The following is a 26,294-nucleotide window of genomic DNA, read 5'->3' as shown; positions in this document are numbered from 1 at the left end:
CATATCTCACTCAATTCTGGGTATGAAATAATGCCCAAAGCAGACACACTCAGTCTTACACATATTACAAACTGGCAGCCAGTGAGCAACTGTCATCCCAAAGGCCGTGCCTCATGACTTGCATGTCCCACAGATGTCATCTCCTGCAACAGATAAAACACTTGGAAATGCTTGATAACGTGAAACCACTTGAACTAAAAAGCACCTGCATGATTGGTGCACTGCGAGCTCAAGGGGAAATTTGAAGAAGTAAATGTAATTTCCTTAGAAGACAATTTATGGAATTCACACTGCAGTTTATTAAGAAAAGTATTTTCAGCGTCTTTCCAACCTCCCATACATTGTTTAACAAAAAGCACGCAAACACCTTCATTTCATTTCTTAAATAGGCAGAAGCTTTACCTAAGGGCTCAGGAAGGACTTTATAAAGTAATTCACTGGTACTCTTAAGCAAGGATGTAGCTTCATAGCATAAACATTACAAGGAGAAGACAGAAATTACATTCCTTGTAGCAGAGGAAGAACTTGGAGTACAGGGTTTTAATTTGAGAAGCCCACATTCACAGCCCTATATACCTTCTGAGCTGTAGTGAGTTGAAAGGGGAGACAGAAGCAGTATTTAAGTACCCAATATTTCATAAAGCAGAATTTCTTTCAGCTCCCCTTCCCAAAAAAGCTGTGTTACAAAGGATTGCTTTATTATGCAGAGGTATATATGAAGGGCACAAAAAATCAGGCCCACAAAACAACTAACTCTCTAACATTCTACTATACGAAAGCTTGAAATTGCTATCTTTATCTGTTTTTAATGTGAGTTTTGTTTAGTACATTGTAGAAACTAAGTCTTTTGACTAAAACCAAATTATGCTGAGTAGGTATTTGCTTTGTCAAGAGCAGTTGTGATTGGTGTCTACATCTACATTTTCCACTTTTTATCAGTAGTTATTTAATACTCCATAGTTTATTACACAATTATTTTCCATATCCTTTATGTCTTTTCTGGTTTTGGAAGGGAAACAGCTCTGTTTTTCATGTGCTGTATTTCCATATACATAATCATTAAATAAACCACTTCACAGGGCAAAATTATTTTCCTTAATTGCAAAGTAAAAAAGCCCTGAAAAATTGTCTAGTAGATGACATCTAGAAAAATAACAACTTCATGGAATGCAAGTCCTCTCTGAATTATCCACTCCTGCCTGTCACTGAAAGTCAACACCACCTAAACTACATTGGTAACATCTCCTGTGGTGGATTATTAACAAGTTTTATCAGCCAAAGTGTTGGTTTCAGAACCCACTTCAGCAGAAGGTAAATAATGCAACCTGGCTTACAAACACTCATTTAAATTATGACACACCAAATCTCACTCTTTGTTACACAAGCAAAGAGGGACTAAGGTGACTTTGACAATGCTATCCCTTAAATATCTTCAAGTAAGATTTATATTTTACATGCTAAAATGTAAGAATTATCTTCAGTCAAATAATTTGCAGACAAAAAACTTTGGTGCCTCTGGCAAAGAAGGGGAGATGAAGGAAAAGGTTATTTTAGTAGCAAACTAATACTGTGCTCTTTTCACAATGTTAGAGAATATGTCATGTAGCAGTTTCCCACCTCTTACTGTATCACAGGACAGAATTTTTCTCTCTGAATTCAGATACGGAAATGCAGCCTACTGGCTCATTCAGGGCTCATAACCAACTTTGTTCATCTTTATTTTCTGTGCAGTGATCAGAGCCAGTTAAAACAGCTCCACAACCAGGTCTTGCTTGAACAACAGCAGGTGCATCAGGCATCTCTCAAAGAGCTGTCATTCAACACCACTTTGGTGAATTCTGCTACTTCCCTCTACCAACAGTCCACCTCAACCCTGTACAAGCAAAGCTCATCCTTTGCCTCGCAAGCCTTTGGCTACGGCCGCCCCAAGCAGTTCCTGCCAGCACAGACGGCCCCGCCGGCCAGCCCCTCGGCCAGCTCCTCAGTCACATTCAGCAGCGGCCCTCAGGCAACTCAGAGAGCAAACAACATGGAAAGTTTCATAGGAAATCCTCCACCCGCCCCAGCAAGGTCATCAGGAGGGTTTACAAGCAGAAGTGAACAGTCTCTAGCAAGCCCTAAAGAATCCGTGGTGCCTTCATTAACACTTTCTACAAGCAGTGTCAAACAGTTCCAGCCACAGACTGTGACTCCCGCTCCCCTGTCCCCAACCGGACGGATCCAGAATCCAGTAGCTTTCCTCAGTGCTGTTCTTCCTTCACTTCCCACCGCGCCATCCACCAATGCCATGGGACTGCCCAGGAGTACACCAGCCACGTAAGTAGCAGGAAGCACACGCACAGAAGCAGCGACAAATACTCAAAGGAAACTAGGATGTATTTCTGTTCAGGTGTTCAGTGGGGAAGTCACTGAAATGCAAGTCTTTTGTAAAACAGAAAAGTGAGTTGTTCGTATGTTCTGGTCATTTAATCTAACCTTTACATCCAGTAAAGAAAAGAAGGGATAATACCTTCTGTAATAAGACAGAATTCAAGATAGAGAAATGTAAGCATACAAACAGATATACAAGAATGTGGGGTCTCAGAGATTAATAAGACCGTATTAGTGTAAGAAAAGAGACTTCATGAGCTTGTAGGATAAGTCACTTTAAGACTCTTTGCTTACACCAGGTATAAAAACATTCATACCTATTGTAAGAAATAAGTAACGTTTTAAAGGTACCTTATACTGGAAGGGTTTTTTTTTACTCCAGGTGAATCTAGGAAATAACTTATGTAAAGGTATTTTTCTGGTTGCAGTACTTTCTACATTTGAAGTCCCCCAGAAAATCTCAGGAGAGTAAACGGTTTGCACAGAAATACTTCAATTAACAACCAGCATGATTTCTATGACAAAATAGCTACCATGATACAAGCAAATAAGGATGATGATGTACTGGCAAGGTGATGGCCTTAAGAGTCTCTTCTTAACTGGTAGAGTTGAAATGAATTTCCCTTTTGTGGACTATATGAACTGTGTCAGCATGGCTAGCACCTGTACATTGGTACAACTCTTTATCCATAGAACTCCAAATTCTGCACAAAGTAAGGAATGTTTTCCCTTTTTATCAATGGTACAGTTTGAGATAGTAATAGCCATCAGCAAGTCACAATCTCCTGACTATCCTGCTGATACTACATCAACCAATCTGCTATTACAACAGAAAAACGTGTCCCTGTGTCTATATAGCATTCACCACTCTGTGTGCCAAGAATCCTGTCTTCAAGCCAGTACTGCACTGCTACTCACAGACCTACCTCCCAGTTGCCCAGCACAGCCACATAATTGCCATTACCCCATGGCATGTGCCTGGAGGTCTTCCCAGCCCTGGCATCCTGATCAGGCACACAGCGTAAAGCTATAAGGTCACAGTGAAGGTTTTCCCTTGAGCCAGCTCAAGCCTTTGGTCTGCTTCCACAGTGCTGCAAGAGCAAGCAAAAATCAGCTGCAGCTGTCACCGGTCCCCTTCTGCCCCTTCAGAGCTGGGGCACAAGTGCTCAAGGGCTTTTCTCTTTGCATTAATGACACTTAACCTCAGCAGTGTGCTTTCTTTCTCACTGCTGCACAGGCATGGCCACACAAGTCAGCACAATACGCCTGCCAGGCACATGACTAGTTCAATGTGTTTTCTTCATTTCAGCTGTCCTGGGTCCCAGCCCAGAGGTGAATTCTCACACACCTAGTGCTCCTTTTGCTGAGATTGAAATCTTGACCTCTGCATGGGAGAGTCTTAGCAGGGCACAAAAGGTCAGGAAGGAATCTGAACATTAGCACAATATCTGTGGTAATCTGTACATACCTATTACACTTCAGCTTCCCTTTTTGGCATTATCAATGACAGTAATTCTGGCCTAGGAAAGGAGTGAGAGCTCAGTGTCTGCAGAACACAAGGATGAGACCTTGCAAAGCAATCACCAGTTATGCCTTTACCTAGAGCCTGTTACCAAGATCCCAACACCTGTTCTAGTAAACTACCAGAATATTGCACACTCCCTAGTAGTGTCCTGCTGCTGTGCTCCAGCACTGCATGCTCACAGTCTCCTGACAGTCTTATTTAAGAATTCAACTGTTTCCAAGCCTTACTAAAATTAAACAGACCACATCTATAAAATAAGAACAAAGAATAACTGTTGATGTTAGATGTCATAAAAGGGTGAGAGAAATTGAAGAAGTAAAATTCATGGAAAGAGTAAATGAACAATGAATATGTGAGAAAATGATCAATGAGAAATTGTATTAACTTTTAAATTATTGCCTGATAGCAGTCAAATGTACACATTGCGCACCTAAGGTAACACCTACAGTCACTTCTTTAGCATCTACTGTGGCATCATTACTGCAGGATAAATATAAATAGAGCTTAGATGCTTATTGCAGCATTACAAACCTTATTTCCTTTAAGATGTGAGTTTTTAATTTCTACTGCATGGGAATGGGACGCCCCATTAAGATAGTACCAAAAATAAATCACATCCTGTATTGTGCTTTGGCTTCTGTGTAAATAAATAATAGGTTCCACCATAACATATCATATCATACAGGTGACAAAATATATATATATATACACTGGTTCCTGCATGTTAGTATCAGAATTTTCTTTTAATAGCCCAACCCATGGATTAACAAAGAAAAACCTGAAGCCTCTGCCATTAGCAACAGAAGACTCTATTCGGGAAAACAAAGTTGCACTTGTAAAGGACCTGGAAAGAAAACTGCATTTCAGAGAGGATGCTAATCAACAAAGCGGCCAGCAGGTAAGAAAACTGAATGTTATTAAAAAGAATTTGCTCATGAACAAGACATATATGATTATATGGAAAAAAAGGGGTGTTTGTGTGGATGAGCTGCTACACTACTTTGCAAGAGGAGCTTTCATGTGAGTACTGGTTTGGAATAGCAAACTGGAGCTTTAAACAGAAAGCATGAGGGATGCAGCTGTAGAAAATTTACTTTGTGACTGAGCAGCATTTTTCATTTCTGATAATCTCAAAGGCTAGTATAAATGTAAAACTTCTTCATTTTCATGGAAGCTTCTGGACATTGGCTTTTACTTTTTTTGCTTTACAGGTTGCTCTATTCTTTGCACACATACATTCATACACTCTATGTTTTAAAGCAAAGAGTAAAGTAACAAAACAGTTTAGGATAAGGTTTTTGTTTTTCTTTTGGCTGAATGATAATGGGCTTTCAATTTTTTAGCATTAAACCTATTTTTCCAAATTTTCCAAATTTCCGTTCTTATATGAATTGACAGGCACTTCTTGGAGAACTTTATTATAAGAATTTAACAAAATAAGAAACCTTTTACAAAGTTTAAGGAACAAAGTATCACTTCACTCTTAACTGGAATCAACAAATGCACTGGATCTGTGTACTGTCAATGAAACTAAAGAAGAAACAAAAAATGAAATAGTATTTAGAGGTTGAAATGAGTGTAAATCAGGTTCAAGCACCCTCAAAAAAACAGTAGGACACACTAAGGACTGTTGGATAGCTGCTCTGCCTGCAGGTGATCATTCTTCTCTCACCTTGGCCATGGAGCCCATCATAGCTGTCCCACCAGCTCAAGCTTAACGCAGCAAATAAGGGTTTGCCCTCATCTCTCGTCAACCAAAGAACTTTTCTCAACATCCATCAGCCCTTCAGACAGAGAACATGCAGACAGAAGCAAAATGCCACCGAGGCTCTGGAGCAAAGTCCCCTCTGTGGACAACTGCAGTGTAATCCCTGGGGGTTTACAATTTTGCTGGTGACCTTTCTTTCTGGCAGACCACACTGCCAAAGCACTTTGAGTAAAACAACTGGCAAGCAGAACGTTTTGCAGATGAATCACAAATGTTACAATCTGTACTCACTATGCTAGCAAGACAAATTATTTAGAGAGCTACTGTGAAATACCAGTCAATCCTTGGAGTTAACTGCATGATAACCCCTTTAGAAACAATGATCACTACTAGTGTCAAAGTTATCTGCTGACAGCCAAAGTTATTTATACACTTATTTGCTATTCTGCATGAGACCAAGCCTAAATCTTGACTCTCAAATTCCTCAAACACTGAAAAAGTTCAAAGCTGGCACTTCCCTAATTGTTATTGAAATTTGAATGCCAATGGCAATAAATTAAAATCAGTAAAAGTATCCTCATTTTCCTCTCAGTTCCCAACTTTAATCCCTTCTGATTTTACTCTTCTCATCTGAGAAAAGCCTACTCCAGCAAATCCAGAAATTGAGTTTTCTCCTCAATGAAGGCAGTGACTATTTCAACAGATGACAGGATGCAGAGTATTTTCCACAACTCCTATTGCTTTACACTATATAGAACAATCATGAGAACAGTATGCTGGAGTGCTGGATTCACACCCATATAGTTTGTCCTGTTTTCTCCTTTCACAGTTAACACAGAATTAAAAACGAGACATTTTCATCCCACACATAGGATATCTGTATTAAAACAATTATTGTAATGGTAGGGAAGGGCTTACTCTTTCATAAATACAAATGCAAGTCTCCTCTGTGTGAGAGATCTCTGCATAATGGAGTACAGCACCAGTAGGAATCTCAAACGTTGGTTTCTTTGTATTGTCTACATGCTATTTTAAAAATTCATTCTGATAAAATGTGTCCTCTGGTGTATTTTTATTTAGAGCATTGTACTGGGACCCCACATTTCAATAGCAGAGTTCATTCTCATTTACAACACCTGCAGAGCATGCAGGGATCATCCAGAGCAAACACTGCAGATGCCAAGCCTGTGCCTTAAAGTCCTGGCATTGTCTTGTATTACTACACAAAGGGCAGTAATGAACAGGAGAGATTTGCATTCTGGTGCTCCATTTATTATCTAAAATTGACTTCCATATGAAAAGTGTTTAGCTCACAAGACGAGATTTTTCCTAAGTGTCAGCATTATGCACTCAGCATGATATTTGATAATCCAGATGTACTCCTTCTGTTTCATCCAGTACATCATTCATCACCAACAATAAAGAAATACAGGATCAGAACACAGTTGGGAATTTTGCTGATGCTGCATGAGACAGAACAGATTAGTCTCTGGGGTTCTACTGCTATGATGACCATGAGGTGCTGACAGAAATACAAATGTGACTTTGCCAAGAGTCTAACTGCAACTTTGATCAAGTACATGCAACAACAAGCTGTCCTTTTACCAGAAAAAACTGTCATGCCTGTCATTTCTGCAGATGGTGGCAAGCTCTAATGCCAGGTAAAATTTCATCACAATTAGGAGTGCTGACAAAAAATGTGATTTAGTTACACCCAAAATCTTCAGCCAGATTAGCTCAGTTCTTTCAAACAAAAGGTGCACTAATGGCTTTATGCAATCACAGGAAGATGTTAGGACAAATCCCAAGACAGAGGGGACTTGACTCAGTGTCTTCCTTGGCTTGAAGACAATCAATTACATAACTCTGAACTCCCATAAAGGCAGGCTTCCCTCCCTGCCAGTGGGTACATGCCATGTTGGTGCTGTCCCAGGTTGCTCAAATAATTCAGCATTCTTTAACAGCAGGAGAAAAATCTGGAAATTCCACCTTCGAGAACAGCTTCTGTAACAGGTGACCTGAGCTAGAAAACCTAGAAAGCTAGTTAGGTGGTAGAAAAGCCCCTTCTCCAGCTCCAAGAATAAAACTTAAGACTTTCAGGCACCAAGAACAGGTCCTCAATTAGCAGGACATTGCAAAGTGCATTTCAACTCAATGGTTAGGGTCCTCTGAGGAAGATGTTAGAGGTTTTTCTTCCAGGTTGTGATGGAGAAAAGGAACAGAGACAGACTGAGACAGAGAAATAAAAAGAGAATCACTCTACTGCTCAGAAATGAGGACAAAACCACCTGCATTCTTGTCCTTGCTGTAGTGGATGTTTCAGTATCTCTGCAAAGTGAAAGAGAACAAGAAGGACAAAGAAGATCCCCATCCACTCTTCACCCCCCAGAATGTTTTATTGGCACAAAGCTTGGATTTTTCTCTTGGAGACTGAGACTGAAATGCTGTGAGAACAAGCATCCAAATCTCATAACCTTAGTGAGCGTCAGGTAACTGCACCACTTGATGGAAGAAAGCACAGTTAGCATTACCTCCACTTCCCAAAATCTGCCAGTCTAGTGCATTGGGCCTTCCATCTGCCCTACAAGTAAAAAACCTTAGTAATGTTCAATTAGAATGCATCATGTAGAAACAAAAAGATGTGTGGGGAGAAAAGGAAAGATGGAGACTTTAAGGAGACTTTGGCAAATGGATAAATATAAATATGTAATGGAAACTAATTCTTTTCCCCTGGTATTTGAAAGCATTCACAGGATTCACCAATATAAATGAATCTATAAACATTTCCTCTGCTAACAGAGGAAATTCAGCTTTACAGGCAAAACTGAGAAATTAATGATATTATCTCCTCAATATTTTGTTATATAAATTATATAAAATACAAAAATGAGGAAATGAAACCTCAAAATCCTGTACAGTAATAAAACTAAATTAATTACCCAGGCAAATAATAAAGGATAGCAGAGTTAAATACAGGGGGCTGGTTTATACATTTTAGATATAAGAACCACAAACCATGCTCACATATCTGTGTCATTTACTATGAAGAATATCACATGGCAGTGCTGACTGGTTGTGTCTTATGTAAGACTCAGATAGCAGCCTTATTTTTAGGACAAAGAAAAAACCTATAGCTGTTTAGAAAATTATGCACAGCCCTCACATGAATATTCTTTACCTTTGTTAAAGAATATTTGGTAAGAAATTTCAGAGCAGAAGAGATGCAGGGTTTGTCCAAAAGCCTTTAGATTACTAAAAGTCAAAGCCATATGCAGGTCCCAACTCACCACACAGGTCCTGACACCAGTAACACCTCAATTCTGAGCACACAGAACCATCTCCTTGTAGTTTCCATACTGAGCCCTCAGCATCAGAAAGGCCCACAAATCACCCAGAACTCTGCTCCCAGGGCACAAAAATTACACTTCATTCAATCACTCCAAAAATCTGGCTCAAAATCAAGCTTTACATCATCTTTCAAAGGTCAGCAAATGTAGACTGGGGATGGGAATTTGACCACCAAGACTCCCCATGGAAGCTTGTCTGCCCTGTACTAGAAATGAAAAGTGATTTAAGAATCTGACCAAGACAAATTGATATTAATATGTATAAACTCCCTGTAATTGTGGCAATGAACAGTGGAACAACCACTTGTGGCTGTCTTCTCAAGACCTAGATCTAATCAATAAGAAAGTACAGACAGGTTTTCATGGTAGGTATCCTGGCTTGCAGAACTCATCACGTCCGAGGGACGCTGAGCTCTTCATGCTTGCACACACTCACTCCAGCTGCTAAGTCTGTGGGAATTGGAGATGGCAACTCCATTTGCTTTCTCCTCTGTTTCCTTCTTGCTTAATCATTCTGAACTCTATTTTGAATGTTGTGTGGCTAGACAATGACTCGCCAGGCTCTTCATGGGTTTGTGTTTGGGTAAGCATGAAATGAATGCCTAGTGCCATGTCAATGCCCCATGTAATTCATCTGCAGGAAAAAAATCGCCCCACTGGTACTGCTTCATAGGACATGACAAGTGGAGAAAAGCCTGCACATTGGGTCTGCTGCCTTTTAATTCCCACTGCTGAGAGTGGAACAGGGAGAGGAGAGAGAATCCAAACCAACAGGAGACTTCAGTCAGAGTAGCCTAGATTAGACTGCGAAGTTAAGGAGTGTTACAGCTCGGAAACAGATGCTGAGATGCAATATATGTCACTTTCTTCAACAGACTGTTACATGGATTTAGAATAATTCTGCCAAAAAGGCAATCTAGAAAAAGTTACAAAACTGGGATTAAACTGGGAAATTTGTCTAGCATTGGCATTAAGTTGGCAACAGAATTGTTTTTATATAGTACGTGAGAATCAACATCTAAGTAGAGCTCTCCTAGCTTTTCTGTTTGTGGTAATTTCCATGAGTTACTATGCTAACATCAGATTATTTTGATTCTACAAGCTTCTACTAACTGCTAGCATGTATATTCACTAAGATTTGAATCCTGCTAAAGATAAAGTAGAACTACAACAGATGCAGGATTTTAGAATCTGTATTCATACACAAAGGTGCTTAGAATCTAATGGGTATTACTACACTCTATGCAATTCCCTTTTTTTGCCAAAAATGTTCACAGGTAGCAGAAAGGCCCAGGAGTTAAATTACTTGACAAGATCTAGGAGACCATGATCCAGATCTCTGTCACAAATTTTTTGTGTTATCTCAACAGGTTCATCAGCTTCTTTAAGCCTCAATTTCTCACAGGTAAAATGCAGGTAACAGCCCTGCCGTGCAGAGTGCTGTGCTCTCAGATTGTCAAAAATTATGGTGATGGGGCCAAACAGATCCATCACAGAGACAAAATTATGTGAACCTGTACCTTCAGCAAGACTGGAAATGAGAGAAGATTTTGTTTGTTGTGCAGGACAAAGTACAGCCACCCACCACCAGCCTACAACAATATTGCCAAAGCAGAGCAAAGGCAAGCAGAATGAAAGCTGCACTTCACTTCTCTGTCTGCCACAGAGTTCCACTAGAACAGTACAAAACTATTTCAGATACGTATTCAGCACATTTCCTGGCTTTGCTTTGGCCAGTTTTAAGTCTTTTACCCTACAAACTGCACTGTGACAAATATTAATACAAGCACTACTGCCTACTCCCCTTTTGCACACTGTGCACACTAAACAGTGTGCACTAGATGTAGAAGAAATAACCAGGTTTCCAAAGCTGCAATCCACTCAGCCTATATAGATAAATACATACAATTATAGATGCATTATACTTTGTACAGAGCACTGCGCCACTGAACAAGAGCTTGAATTTTTAGCTGGTAGACATAATAATTTTTAATATCTGAATACTGTATTGAACGAGTGTGTGAATTACTGCCTGTAAAAGTTTCATGTTCTAGGAAAGCCGCCAAAAAAGGAGCTGCAATGTTACATTTTTGACCTCAAACCAGGGCTTGAACCTTTGTACTCTTTCCCTCAGTCTCCTCAGTAAGCTGAACTGCAGCCTAGTTTTAACTTTGTATCCCATGGCTACATGGGCTTGTTCTTTGTGTGACACTTGACGAAATACTTGTCTGAACCACAACAACACTTTGCCCTACACCACTTTTGTAATCACATTCAGAAATAGGCTTATGGCCTCTGTGATAAAAGCAGTTCTTCAGAAAGCCGTATTAACAACTCCTTTCTATTCTTGCTAATCCTAAAAGAAAACTTACCAAACAAGCCAAAACCTCCAAGATTATACTCAGCATTCAGAAGCGTATTCTCACTTATTTCAAAGATTTCTGTTCTTTACAGGAAGTTTTGTGTAATACCTTTGGCCTCTGAATGCTGGCGTTCAAATTTTCACAGCAAAGTTAACTTGGTCTTGCTGGTTTGGTTGTAAATTTGTACAAGCATATATATGCACATAGAACAGGTTGAGAAAAGCAAAAGTATGAGGGCAACATACATGAAACAGGGGCTGTGGGAACCCTGACTTCAATGTTTTCGAATTTAATATATAGTTTTGAATATAACTCCTTCAAATGAGGAAATTCCTGCAGTCAAGCCTGCACAGTTCCCTGCCAGAGACTGGCATTTGTACAAGGACACTTGGGCTTCCATGGGCAGGGAAACAGCTGCCAGCAATGACAACCTGGTGCTGATGGTGCAGCAAAATGCTTTTGTTTTCACAAAGTGCTACTTTTATGCCTCGTTCTGTGTATGCAAATACATCCAGGGTCACATGCAAAGAAACCTGTCCATGAGTAACTTCAATGAGTCCCATGAAAGGCCTTCTTTCCTCTATTGTATTTTCTTCTGCAAGCAGACATTTGAAAAGGAAGATACGCCCATATTTCTTAATGAAGGAGTTGGTAGGAAGTTAATATCCTCAGCACATCAGCCAGGAAAAAAAAATTATACACTGCATTCACAGAAAAGTTTTTTGGATTTAAAGCTGGCGCAAGGTTAATTTCTCTATGTACAACTTGAAAATGATTGCGGTAGGTTTTATTTATGTTAGTTGGTTAGATCACTTAAGACAGACCTGCGCTTTTGGAGTAGAGGAAAAAAATGTTAATTGTCTCTATCAGCATTATTTGATTTCATCTGTAGGCCACCATAGCTACAGCAACCCTACGCTATTAATTTCTCATAACATACCATGACTTCTTTTGGACAGCAATGATTCTAGAAAAAAAATCCATATGAAAAACTGCTGACTAAACTCAGCCGTGTATTAACAATACTGGACTGTGCCATCAGTTTGCAACATTTCAAAATTTAACTCTGTTCTGCAGCATTTTGTTCTGCAGTCAACACTTTCCACATTAATGAGATGCCTTGAAAGTGTAATGGCAATGCCTTTCTAGCCCCATCACTTCCCTCTGCTACAGCAGCCACTCCCTGATTCTTACGTGATTCTGCCTTCCTAAAAAGACAGGCCTGTTCTAGTACCAAGGGTAGAACACTGATTGCTTAACTTTCCCTTGGAACACTAGAACCAGTTCTTGCCACTCACGTGGGAAAATGATCAGGTTGGTTGGTGAGAAATCAGAGACACTCCTGTTTTACACTGGCCTTAATGAGATGAGAATTTGATCTATAAAGCAATTTGCTGAGACCTGCTGAGAGAAGACAAGCTGAAGGAGGTGAAACCCTATCAGGCTGTTTGGTGCTCCCCAGCCCTGGCCAGCCCTCTGAGGAGGTGGCTGGTACCACGGCGTGCCTGGCTCCCAGCCTCTGGCACCTCTCACACCAGGACAGGGCGGCCAGCTCAGAGCTCTGCTTGGCACAGCCGGGCTGGCAGGAAACTGTCAGAGGGCAGAGTGGGGGAAGATGTTAGAGGAAAGGAAGGGATCTTGGAGTGGGGTCTCAGCAATCTCAGCTCCCTGAGAACGCTCCCAGAACCTCGCAGCTCTCTGCACTGCTCTGAGGCTGCGTGGAACGAACAGCCCTGCAGCATCAGAGAATAAGGGACCAGTGCAAGGAGGAGCAACTTCATTCACCAAATTCTTCTCCTACCTACTCCAAGCTGGCTGCCTTTTCCTACCATTGCTAACCTTCAAGCAACCTCCCCAACACAGACATTTTAGATGAAAACACACAATATCTACCACTACAGTTCCAAAATCAGGTGTCACCAGAGTGTTTATTCCACCACAGCAATTTCCAACTTTTTCTACTTTGTGGCTGCCACATTTTCCTTCTCTCACCCGCAAGACTTACAAAGCTCTGTCTCCTCAAAACTCTGCTGTAATGCATAAACTTTTGGCCACTTCTGTCTCCTTGGTCTCCTGAAGAAAGCAGAAGAGTTTGTCAGCTAAAATTTTTTGCTGCCTCTGCCTCTTTTCTCCCTACTATCTGGAAATTGTTGGTCAAGAGCATCATCAGCAGTAAGATGGAATGGCTAAATGATCAGGGATGAAATTGCCAGTGCTTTGGGATATCTGCTGGTTCTTTAAATAACTTTCTATAAGATTCCAGACAAGATGCAAATTGAATATATCTAAGGATTGGCTACACCCTTATTTACTACTTGTTGGTTTCTGAAATTTCATTTTCAATAGAAGCAGGAATGCAAACTCTGGGCTTAAACCTGCAAAAATCCAGGTCTGAGCAAACTGATTTGTCTTCTACAGGTAATACAAGATTCCTCCCAACAAAGGCAGTTTTCACGACTTTAGCAAGGAGCTCTTGCAGGTGTGTGTGTCAGTGCAGCAGGCAGTGTGCTACCTGAGAAGTCCACCCAGGTGTAGCTGTAGTGCTCCACCACTCCCAGGACAAACATTGGTTTGGAGGCACAAACCGAAGCTGGCTCTTTGTCTGAGCCTTCACAAGTCACAGCAAGAGGTCAAATGCCTCCTGGTCTAGACAGGAGATTTCCTCATGCAAAACAGCTAAGTGATGAGACGTTTCTAATTAATCCCAGGGGATCAGGAGAAAGTTCATAATCACATCAAACTATCTGGAAACATTCTTTTATGTAGGAATATGCTGGGTTTATTGCATAATCTGTTCAATATTCTAAGAATTTCAATGTAATATCTTTTGCATTCTCAGTTACACCAGCTAGAATTCTGACCAAGTTTAACTTGAAGTTAATTACTCTGAAAATATTTCCCATTCTTCCTAATTTTCTCTTTAAGTAGGTATAGTTTTCCTTATTTAATTATGAACTAAAATACACAGCATTCATTTCTATAATTAGCAGGAGACTAATATTTGAACAAAAAATCCTCAAAAATTTGGTATGTTTTAATGATTTCTGTTGATCAACAGTGTGCAAGAGTATAATTTTTTTTGACAGGGACTTAGAGGAATTACATGTTTGATTTCTTCTGCTGCCTGTAAAAAAACTCAGTGCCATTACACTGTGCAGACTCACAATGCAATATCTGTGCTTGCAACCCAAATTTAGACTGTTTCAGGATGTCCTAGGTTAACTTGGGCTTTTTTTATTTTCACTTGTTGTAGAATGAGTCTAAACATGCCAATGGCTGCAACTACCCCAGGACATGGCTGGTTTTTTGCTCACACCTGTGCCTCTCTCACCCTGCAGGAATACAGGATCTCAAGCTTTGAGCAGAGGCTGATGAATGAAATCGAATTTCGCCTTGAGCGGACCCCGGTGGATGAATCAGATGATGAAGTCCAACACGAGGAAATCCCTACAGGCAAATACATAGCTCCCATCTTTGATAAGAGACTCAAGCATTTTCGGGTAATGGAAGGATCCCCTATTACATTCACCTGCAAAATAGTTGGAATACCTGTTCCCAAGGTACGTCATTCTCATTGTAACTGGTAAAGGAACAAAACCCAACTCCCCTCTAGTGTCTGGACATCCCTGCTAAGCACAGGGCTCTGAGGAGAGAGCTCCCAAATGAGTCATTTCCCCCACCTTTCTGAAAAAACAGGATCTGCTCCTGAGCACGCATCAGGCCTAACTGCAAGCACCTAACTCCAGGAGACACAGAACTGCATAATCCCCAGAACTTCTCACAAAGCTGAGAACTGATCTAACAGTGATGTGCCTAGAGCCAAGAAAAGAGAATCTGATAGGCCCAGCTATGATATGCATCTTCCTGAGTTCAACCTGGAACCATTCTGTTTCACATTATAACTGATCTGCAAAGTTTATAATATTCTAAAATTTTATTGCCTATTGCTCAATTTATGTTATTTTTCTAGTCACTGTTAAAAGTTATGGGGGTGTGTCTGATCATTACAGGTCTACTGGTTCAAGGATGGCAAGCAGATTTCAAAGAAAAACACACATTTCAAAATGAACAGAGAAGAAGATGGAACATGCTCTTTACATATTGAAGCTGCTACTAATGATGATGATGGCAACTATACAATTATGGCTGCAAACCCACAAGTAAGGTGTTTTATTTTCTTTTACAAAAATGCTTGTTTCATCTTTTTCTAATATACATTAATAGGAACATAAATCAGGCCACATACTTTGACATCAAGTGGTGACTATGTCACAAATCGGGTGCTTCAGAGCATAGGAGAGGAAACTATGCAAAGATGACTGATGAAACTACTCCCCAATTACACAGACAGTCAAAAGCACTATGGAAATTTTTTCGTGTTAGTAACTCCTGCTCCATCTCCTTCCCACTCTCAGTTGCTCATTTTTAGATGTGCTGATAACACAAGCACGATATTCAGGCAGAAAGAAGAGAGCAGGAACAAACAAATGGTTAAATCAAATTTGGAACTGTTACCAAATGCAAGTATATTCTTTACCCAGGATGCAAAGATGTGGATCTGCAAATAGTCTCACTGCCTTACACCATTCTCCTTGCCCCCATGTGCTAGCTTAGCTGTTTATTTAAAAGTACATTCATCAGGCAACTTTTCCCAGTTAAAATGTTCCTTTTTTTCAAATTCTTTTTCTTTTCAGTTTCTACATGCCTGCATTTTAAAGTAGGCCAGTACAAGGTACTAGCAGAGAGTACCTGTGGCATGAATAAATAAGCAGGGACAGGCACCACTGCTAAATGCATTGCCACAGCCTCAAGAGTTTGAGAAACTCCTGCCTCAACTGTAGGCTAACAGTATTTGCTTTGGGGAAGTGGTATTCTCACTATAGTTCAGCTCCTTTGTAAAAATGAATCCCAATGCACTATAAGTGTTCAATATTTATGCTTTAAAATTAAGCAAGCAATTAACCAACTATTAATTCTGTTTCCATTGTGAATTACAGGGGAGGATCAGTTGTTCAGGACACCTGATGGTTCAGAGTGTCCCTTTTCGGGGACGAATATCAACAACTCAGCCTCACAGGTGAAAGAAAAATGTCCTGCAGACCTTCTTTATGCTTTGTACTGAAGGCATCCAAAATAACCACTGCATTCATTGAAATTCAATTCTTCAATCATAAAATGGAAATAACAGCAGCAGCTCCCTCCCAACAGGTCACTTCTATGTTTTTGAAGGTCATCCTCAAATACAGGGAAGTATAAGTACGACTTCAATTACTTGTTGTAGTGGAGCTAAAGGCAAGTCATAGATTAGCAAAATGAAATTCAGCCAAAAAAGGCAAAAAGAAAGCAAAAAAGAAGCAAAGAAAGAAGCAAAGACCGGCTTGGGAATCTAAGGATATGATTAATTTGATAATCTTTCTAAATGAAAAATACACAAGAACTAAATTACAATCAGTCCATTTCTTTCTGCCCTTTTATGTAACTCAGGCTCTCTCTCCATCCTTTTCCTCAATTTATTCCTTTTTTTTTTAAGCATTAGGAAAAACAATTTGACTTCTAAACATACACATGTGATTTTTGAGTTGCAGAACACGACCCCGGGTGCCAGAAGGAGACAAAGAGGCAGTTCAAGAACGGTTTTTCAGGCCCTACTTCCTACAGGCTCCAGGTGACATGGTGGCACATGAAGGGAGACTCTGTAGGTTGGATTGTAAGGTATTAACCGGTTTCTCTGTTCACTCTCGCTTTCCCTACCTCTGTAGATGCAGTGCTATGTGTTTCCATGTTCTTTATTGCATGCATGAACACTTTCCATTCAAGTTTTAATGCTTCATTTTTAAAACTATGTCTTAATGCCACTGTCTCTGAGCTGATTCTAGGGATTTCTTTTGAACAAATATTCTTTGGGAATGAAGAACACAGAAAACAGAAGGCTCACTTACAAGGCTGTTCAAATTACTAGATATGTTCACTGTGTCTTTTACTGTCCATGAACTCTGGAATTTCTGCTCCATTATCAGATTCTTGAACATAATCCAGAACAGCACAAAACCATGAGAAAGAGAGGATTCAGCACGTTGCTTTGTGTTCAAACAAATGTCTCTATTGTATTGGACTGAATTACTGAAGATTAATACTCCCTGAAAAGAGGGAACTGAGCCCAGTTCATTTTATGCTTCCCCAGCATGCACAGAGGCAGAAACATCCCCATTTACTGATTGAAATCCTGGCATGAAAGAGTAGTCAGAGTACACAGAGTGAACATCCTGTTATTGAACACCTTTAAGAGAATCATCTGCTCCAACATATTCAGGTAGCCCCTCTATGTCCCTGCAGTGCAGCAAAGGTGGCAGTGCTGACACTGAACTCTACCCTGAAGAGGGCAGAAGCTCTGAGGCACAAGCTAATGCCCTGAAGATAAGCAAGACTCATTACTACTTAATTTACGATGTAAACTTTATGAGGAGCATGCCAAAGAATTTGCTTCTTCCTAGCTCTGCTATCCTGGCAGAGCTTGTGAAGCCTTAAAGCATGTCTGGCATTGTACAAACCTGGGACAGAACAGTCCTCACTCAGGGAAGTTCCACTTCCCTCTTTCTCTGCTTTGTAAAATGCTGTTTGGAAAGCAGTATTTTAGACATGAGTAAGTACTGCTCCCTATTGAAAATGTTTTTAATACCACAATACAGTCTAATCTTTCAAAAATACTTAATTTGTGGTGTTCTAAAGCATGCAAGTTCAACAGCTATGAAGTAATATATAATTCTTCATCAAATTTTACGAAATATAAAGTAATTTGTATAGAAGGTTTTTCTCATCTCTGTTAAACTCTCTAGTATTTTAGGGCAAGGAATGTGATTTATATTCAGCACCAAAAAAGGAAGAAGTAGGAGATTGTTAAGAGTCTTTTGTGACTCTCATATTCTAATGTCATATTTCAATCTAAGTTTCTTCCTTTCTGACTAAGAAAAAGTAAATATTTAATGTATTTTTTAATGGTTTTGCTTGTTTTGTTTTCTGGTTCTCTCCCTTTTGGAACCAGTCAGCAGAGAAACAAAAACTGAGAAAAAATTACAAAAAAAAAAATCTTTCTGGTCTAGATTTTGACACGATTAAACTGGCATTTATACAAGGGCCTAGCTCTGAATTTCACAACCTCTCTCTGTCAGTTGGACATTTGTCTCAAGCCGTTTCCCTGTCTCCCAGGTGAGCGGGTTACCAACTCCAGACCTGACGTGGCTCCTGAATGGCAAGCCTGTGCTCCTCGATGGCAGACACAAGATGCTGGTCAGAGAGACTGGAGTGCACTCTCTGCTCATTGATCCCCTCTCCCAAAGTGATGCTGGAACTTATACGTGCCTTGCCACTAACAAAACAGGCCAAAATTCATTTAGCCTAGAGCTCACTGTTGTAGGTAAGAAGCAAAAAAAAACTAATCTCAATGATGAAGTTACCTGTATGCATTTCTTCAAACTTACCTTACATAGTTTCTCTACAGACAAGCATAGATAAATAGTTAATGCACAGAGAGTAGGAGAATCCAACAGCTGTAAATAAGATATGTAATTTTTATATACGTCTTTCCCTCCCCAGCTGATGGAGGGAAATGCACCTAGTGCTCAGATGAGTGCACTCCAGTTACTAAGAGTGCCATAAGAGTTCTGCCTCATTATCACCCTTTCTCTCTTGTCTAGGTAAAATGACATTCTTAACCTCCTCAGAAAATGCTTAGGGTTTGCATTCATAATATATATGTTGAGGTATCCCATATTTCAGCCCAAATTTTACTGGTTTAAAAATATTTTTAAATAGAAATATTTAATTGGAAGACTGCTCTTTAATAATGCCTTAAAAGATGTGAGACATTGAAATTTATAGATCTGGCATTAATTTCCTGCAATGGTAGTATGTTTAAACCCATTAGGCATGCATATATTCTTTTATGAACTCTATTTACTTTATGTTCCCTTACAGAGGCTATGTCATGGCATTTCAGCTCCCTTCCAACATCTCACTAAAATTTCACTGCCTATTTTGGTATCACAAGAATAATTTTTATCGTGTTCTTCCATACTATTCAAAGAGAAAGAAAGAATAAAATATCTGTTGTTGAATAATTCTTTTTCCAGCAAAGGAAGTCCAAAGAGCCCCCATGTTTCTGGAGAAGCTTCAGAACTGTGGTGTTCCCGAAGGCTACCCCGTCAGATTGGAGTGCAGAGTTGTGGGAATGCCACCCCCTGTATTTTATTGGAAGAAAGATAATGAGACCATCCCATCAAACAGAGAGAGGATGAGGTACTGTATCATAACACCCATGCCTAAGTTTCTTGTGGCTGGACCAACTGCTTCCATGAAAACCTCTGTTGATAAGATGGTGGTGCTTTATAACAACTTCTTTCACCCCCATAAAGCTGCACAAATCTCGCCTCTCTGTGAGGGTAACAATGGCTCTTTCCTTGGTTCAGAACAAAGGCACGAGACCCCAGTGCCTCAGAGAGTGGGGACAGAGCCTGAAAGGCCACAGGCCTGACAGAGAGTATGAATCTCCTTATCAAACATATTCTAATATGGTATTTTAATGCATTTCGGCACCTTATTCTCTCTCAGCTATTTTTTCCCAGTTTAGTTCCAACTAGGTATGAATTCAAACTCAGAACAATTTCAGTACCCCAGAGCATGGGGTAATAGAGAGTTTATCGTGTCAGAGAAACTTAACAAAGTTGGTCACAAAGGCAAAGACTTTGACCCATGCTTACAAAACACAACAATGTTCAAGTTCAGTTCTTGCAGTCAAATGCATCACTATTTTTCAATTTTTACAAAAGATAAGCTGATGAAATTATGTGCCTGGCTGTAATTAATGACAAATTAAGTGCTTTCTTTTCTTTTAAGATTTCTACTTTAGCATATATCTGATTTTTAGTATTTTATTTCACTTGGTTCCAACTGACAACTTGATGCAGTCACTGGATCTTTGAGATCAGCTTCAAGAAGTAGCAGCCCTTCACACACATACCTGCAGGCTATCAGTACAGAAAGCTGGCTCCGCAGCAGCACCTGTTAGGGATGAACACCAATCACAATGGAAAGCATTCTTAGAAAACTCTTTCAGTGGTCACTCTGTCCTCACCCAGAGACTGCTGTCCCTCTCCTAAAATCCCAACTAACCCTGACCTTCTACATCCTGTAGTCTGTACGGTTTGGGCCCAGTCCTGTTTAATATCCTTACAGATAATCTGGAAGAGGGGACCGAGGCTGCCATTAGCAAGTTCATGGATTACACGATATAGATGTTCCCATTTCATAGCAATTGTGGTTACACACATTCACACACTGTAGTTACTGGAAAACGAGCAACTGTCCTAAAATGCCACATTTCCAGTTGTTTCACAAAAGGTTAGAAAAAAAATTTTTGCTTCAGCTCAGCAGAGGAATGGCCAAGGGAAACATCCCACACCCCACAGTGCCAGGAGGAAGCGTAAGGGTTGTGACAGCTCTGCTATTTCAGTCAGTTGAGACCAGAAACCCCAAAGCCACTGTGCCAGTGGCTCTGCACAGACCCATTGGCAGCATCCTCCCTGTTTGTCCCTACCTTGCCTCTCTGTTTCCTTCCTGCCTGAAGCCAAGAGAGGTTTTTGTATCAAAACAAGGCCAAACACCAGCTCCTATACTACTGCATCCCCAGCATAAGGCAAATTGTGTAGTGCAGGGAGCAAAGAGTGAATGTTCCCTTTTTTATTAGAGCTGTTGGAAGCACAAAATGTCCTCTTGTCCTGCAAGTCTGTGGTTTCATTCCCGTTCATATGGAAACAAAATCTCAAATTTCAGAACATCCTGGAACTTCAAGTGTTCTGAAGTGCTCATCTTGCACCTCTTCCTTTATAATGAGAGAAATACTTGGGTTGATAAAAAGGACTAGCCTCAGCCTAGAGAGCAGAGGAGTCTCCCTTCTGTTATATCCTACTGAAAAGTTTTTCCTGGAGATTGCAGCCACAAAGTCTTAGATCACTGGAGAGCAAAGGAAGTGGAGGGAACAACAAAGTAGGTTTCTTTCAGAGTGTTGGGTAAACCAATCTTTCTGATTTTCCCACTTGGTCGTTTTCTCATGGAAAAGGGTACCCCAAGAAAGTTTTTGACTGGCACTGGTTGCTGTTGTGAAAAATGGCACAACTTTGTAGAAGTGCTCTTGGTATTTTATAATGTTCTTGTTCCAGCTTCTGAACCAGGAGAAAATACAGTATGACTGCACAGCAGCTTTGCATAGGTTTAGCTCATTAGTATTCAATAAACAATGCTAATATATATTATAGAGTTATAATATATTATAGCTAATGTGTATATAACATATATAGAGTAACAATTCAACTTCCATAGCTACACCATGGTTGTGCACAACTGAGAGAAGCCAGAACAGATCTGAGATTTCCTGATCATCATTTAAGGCCATACTGAAAGCAAATCTATTGACTATAGACTGCTAGCCTTTTGTGAATAGAGATGACAATGTATCATATTGAATATACACAATTTTAAAATCTGAAAGCTGATGTGCTCTGGAGAAATACTAATTCCCAAACGCTTGTTTTGCAGCATGCATCAAGATACAACAGGGTACGTCTGCCTCCTGATCCAGCCTGCCAAGAAAGCAGATGCTGGCTGGTACACCTTGTCTGCAAAGAACGAAGCTGGCATTGTCTCCTGTACTGCTCGACTCGACATATATGGTAGGTATTGGCTGGGAAAGAAAGCAAGACCCCAATCACTGCTCAGTCTGCGTTTGGCATGGATTACAAATCAGTGTCACAGCAGGGCCACAGCTTAGTAAGGGCCCAGAAGAGATATAATGATACAGCTAAATGGCCAAACCAGCTCTGTTGCACTGGCTTAAAGAAGGGTAAGGACAAAAAGCCAAAGCAGGAGTTTCACACAGTATTTTCTACTCCCATTTTCCACCTCTCTAGATACATAAGCATGTATTTTCAAGTTGAACCTTAACTCTACTGCCTCTGACGTGTCTGTGCTTCAGCCCTGACCTCACAGAGCAATACACTGCACACAAGAAAGCAGACCCCTTTTCTTCCACAGAGCACAGGGGGTGCAAACCAAGCCTAACTGATGGGAACTACTTGACATCCAATACATTTGTATAGGACTCAGAAGGCCCCAGCCCACTTCGAGAACTACAGCACACTATTCAACTGTTATCTCTGCAAGATGGAATAGAAAAAGCAGAGTATTTTGATCACTTAATCAGCATAATAAAACAGAAAGCATGTTCTACAAACTGGATTTTATATAGATATATATAATATAACTGGTTGTATTTGAACCAGACCTTTAAAGAAAAAAACCAAAGAGCCCATGTTTTCAAAGTCTTATTTTTATTTTGTTTTTTAAACCCCACCTAATTATCAGAGGTAAGTCACCAGTGCATCTCTGTCAGCCTCCTGCCACCTTGTGGTGATACGGGCAATAGTAATGGAAGGCTCAAGAGATGGCTAGGGACAGGCTGATTGATTTAAGAAAGGTGAAACAAAATTTTAACATTCCTTAGATATCTAATGTTGAAAGACATACATTTCCAAATGAAAGATTCAAAGTACAAACAGGAAAAATACAGAAATCAAGAAATGCTTCCCAATTCAAACCACACTTTCTAAGATATGTAATTCACACTCATAAGTGAGTGACAGAAGTAATTTTTCCTTTGTGCTATTTTGAATGGATGGGGTCGAGAGACTGAAGGTGTGGTCAGATATTTGCAAGTATGTGTGCAAAGAAAAATAGTAATGAGTAAATAATGAGTTCAAGTAGAAACAAATTGGGTGCTGCAAGAAAAAGGAGGCTCTTTGAAATATTTCCACATAGGGTCAAAATTCAGCATGGAAAGATTCAGCATGGAAAGACATTTCTTATCAATGCTTAACATGTAGACTGTTGTCTCCCACACTAAGTTACCTCGGAGCATTGGAGCCTGAACTTGACTTCCATTTTCACACCCTTTCATTTTAACTGCTGACAGATATGTCTATCTAATTTGGGTGCAGATCGATATGGATAAACATTGGCAAAGATAATATAATTTTCCCTTATCTGAAGTGTTTTAGGGGTAACAACTACTAGGTATTATGCAATACAATATTTTTACAAAATCTTAGCAGTATTTGTTCATATGGGAACATGTAGAATGCTGCTTTTAAATTACTAAATATGTGTCTTTGGATTACATTTCTTTCTGTATGTTAAAAAAAATGTAGGAAACATGTTAGTAGTTATAACTGCTGCAGGGCAATAAAAATTGTAATCACTTCCTCGAAGAAAAACCATCCAGAGGATGAAGCAGTATAGAATCAGACCCCTGGCCACTTTGTTCATCTCTATTCACGCTATGAATGTTTTTAGTTTTGATTGCAAGGGCTTTGGAGAAGGCTCCAAAGATTCAATCATTAAATTTTGGACTTTGTGAAATCCATGCAAACATTGCCATTGAATTGAACAGGAATGACATTTTATCTGTAGACTTCAATAGAACTGCTGAACATACAAACAATGCCAAAGATAATATTTGAAACAACAGACCCTAACCAAGAAAGAACAATGCTGTGCTCTCAAGGATGTTAGAAGCAACTTTCCAGGTGTGTGTATATATTTCCAGTGTTTCTCTGTGACCTGAATGGGAGATTTATACAACCCCTTGTGTTTCTGTTGCTCCAGCTCAGTGGCACCGTCAAATTCCACAAGCACTCAAGCTCCGCCCCGGTGGCAGCCGCCAAGGACTCGACATCTTCTCTGCCTTTCCAGCTCCTGAGAGCCCTATGCTGTTTTCATCCCCAACCCAAAAGTTGGTGGAGAGCGAAGAACTTTGAAAAACAAACACTTGTTCCAGTTGCACCTGTGGAGATACTTAGAACTGTGAAAAACTAAATAATACTAATAAAAAAAAAAAAGGTACAACTCACGATGCTCAAGGTTTACAAGCAACTTGTTTGTAATTAAGTGTTCTGCTGCTGCAAATGCTGCAAGTAATATATCATACAAGACTTTTGTGTATGATTTTAATGCAGGATAATTGTGGTATGGAGTGTTGTGCAATAAATTCAGTACTGTGTAGTTTGCTAAGAATTACATAGTAATCATAGTTTTCAGCACCTAAGAGCCAATACCACTTTCTCAAATTAGAGCTACTGCACTGTAGCTGCCATGATTAAGGATTGAGGATGATTAGCTGGAAAACTGCCAGTGAAAACACTGACATTACAGTAACACCAATCCTGAATGAGGGTAAACAACAAGACTTTGAATGTAATTTTAAAAACATGCCAAATAATCACAAAGCACAAGTTAAATGGAAAAGATGTAACTCATTTTTATATATTATTATTATGCCAGCCTATTCTAGAATTTTTGAACTCCAGACTAGGTAAATATAGCATTTCATGTAGATAACAGCTGTATACCCTAAATATTTATATCTCTGTGTGTGTGTGTACTCCATGAGCTGTGTACTCTCAGTGTAAGGGTTCATAAAATAAGGTACAGGGCATGTGCATAAGGAGGATAGGAAATGGCAATTCCTCTTGTCTGACATGTTCCCTTGAGCCCATAGCTGAAACTATTCTCCAGATGTGCTTCATACTTTTTTCTTTCCCATGTTAGTGATCCTCTGACTTTAACACGAATGACACCAAACTTGTCACTTCATGGCTTTTAAATATCAGCCTCTTTTTCTTAATTTTTAATGTGCATCTACCATCTTGCTCATTTTATAGCTGAATGGAAAGGCATTGCGACCTGGCAAATTTTCACCACCATTAAGGAAACAATCACAAGTGTGGTGCCTAATAGGAAGAGTGAAAATTCTGTTAATATACAAAAGTTAAGAAGTTAAGCAACAGTTATATGCAAAAAGCCAAAAAAACCCAACAGTAGTAATAAACAAGGCAAATTAATGGAAGCTCAACTAAAGATGTTAAGTGACACTTAATGATTGATTTAAATATATTTGGCATCTATACACTTATATTGATACCCCCAGCTGTTAGAATCTGTGAATGTGTGAGATGTTTTCCTGCATCATTAAATTAGTGATAACCCTCTCCTCTAGACATTGTTTTCAAGCACTTACTGCTTTCAACATGGCTGCAGAATGCAACAAAGTCATGATCAAAGTCACAGAGATGAAAAAAAAATTTAACAGATACTTTCATTTTAGGCTATGTTTGAGGTTTCTTCGAATATAAAATTTTAAATTTAAAAACTTCCATATGCAAAGAAACCAATGAAGAGTTATATTAAGAGCAAAAGAATATTGGATATAGCCAGAGACTGAGAAAGAGAATGCCTTTCACTGAGCTTCCCACAAAAACAGCTTCTGCTGTTCCTAACCGTTGATTCCCTCAGGATTTAGAGGAAGTCAATTCCTATGTTGTTTTACTTCCCACCTGAGTGAACACCATAAAACAAAACCACCACTATAACTCTCAAACTTTTGTCAGAAACTTCAGGCAACTCAACCCAGACTGGACAGACCAGAAAGCTAAAACACAGTCTTATCCTAAGAGTTAAAACAAGGTGCAGGTATTTCCATGGGAAAGCAGATGTTGCCCACGTTGTACCTCTTCCCTGGCAAACCAAATAAAACTCATGGCTATTAAAAGTGATGCATGGAGTTAAGTGACTTCAGTAACAAGATACACAACTTAAGACATACTGTGGGTCTGATCTTCTAGGACAGAGAATCTACTGCTCCTGTTACATTCACTTGGCTTGTAGGACAGTTTAGGGATTGCAAAGCTACACCCAAAATTTCAAGCTTCCCATATTAGTTACTAATCTTAGAAAAATAACCCAAGAAAAGTTACTGGATTTTGCTTGCTTAATTCAGTGCTGTTGGGAAATGGAAAGGTAGGAAATTAAGAGACAAAATATCCAAGTCACATCTACAACCCTGGTCCTCTCATTATTTCACAAGCCTGAGAGTAGGT

General features: G+C 39.7%; 1 protein-coding gene across 1 annotated transcript in view; it reads left to right on the top strand.

Annotated features, from left to right (window-relative positions):
* MYPN (myopalladin) overlaps window positions 1-25,970 on the top strand; it is a 52,366-nt gene extending 26,396 nt beyond the window's left edge. The window contains exons 11-20 of the mRNA XM_066324406.1: window positions 1,732-2,316; window positions 4,646-4,793; window positions 14,652-14,873; window positions 15,324-15,473; window positions 16,311-16,390; window positions 16,899-17,025; window positions 18,517-18,724; window positions 19,440-19,605; window positions 21,901-22,034; window positions 24,025-25,970. Coding sequence (XP_066180503.1) covers window positions 1,732-2,316; window positions 4,646-4,793; window positions 14,652-14,873; window positions 15,324-15,473; window positions 16,311-16,390; window positions 16,899-17,025; window positions 18,517-18,724; window positions 19,440-19,605; window positions 21,901-22,034; window positions 24,025-24,176 — 1,972 coding nt within the window. The 3' untranslated portion in view covers window positions 24,177-25,970. The remainder of the gene's footprint in view (window positions 1-1,731; window positions 2,317-4,645; window positions 4,794-14,651; window positions 14,874-15,323; window positions 15,474-16,310; window positions 16,391-16,898; window positions 17,026-18,516; window positions 18,725-19,439; window positions 19,606-21,900; window positions 22,035-24,024) is intronic.
* Window positions 25,971-26,294: the final 324 nt, after the last annotated feature.

This window comes from Sylvia atricapilla, chromosome 8 (assembly GCF_009819655.1).
Source record: "Sylvia atricapilla isolate bSylAtr1 chromosome 8, bSylAtr1.pri, whole genome shotgun sequence".
Lineage (NCBI taxonomy): Eukaryota > Metazoa > Chordata > Aves > Passeriformes > Sylviidae > Sylvia > Sylvia atricapilla.
This window is presented reverse-complemented; position numbering and strand designations above follow the sequence as displayed.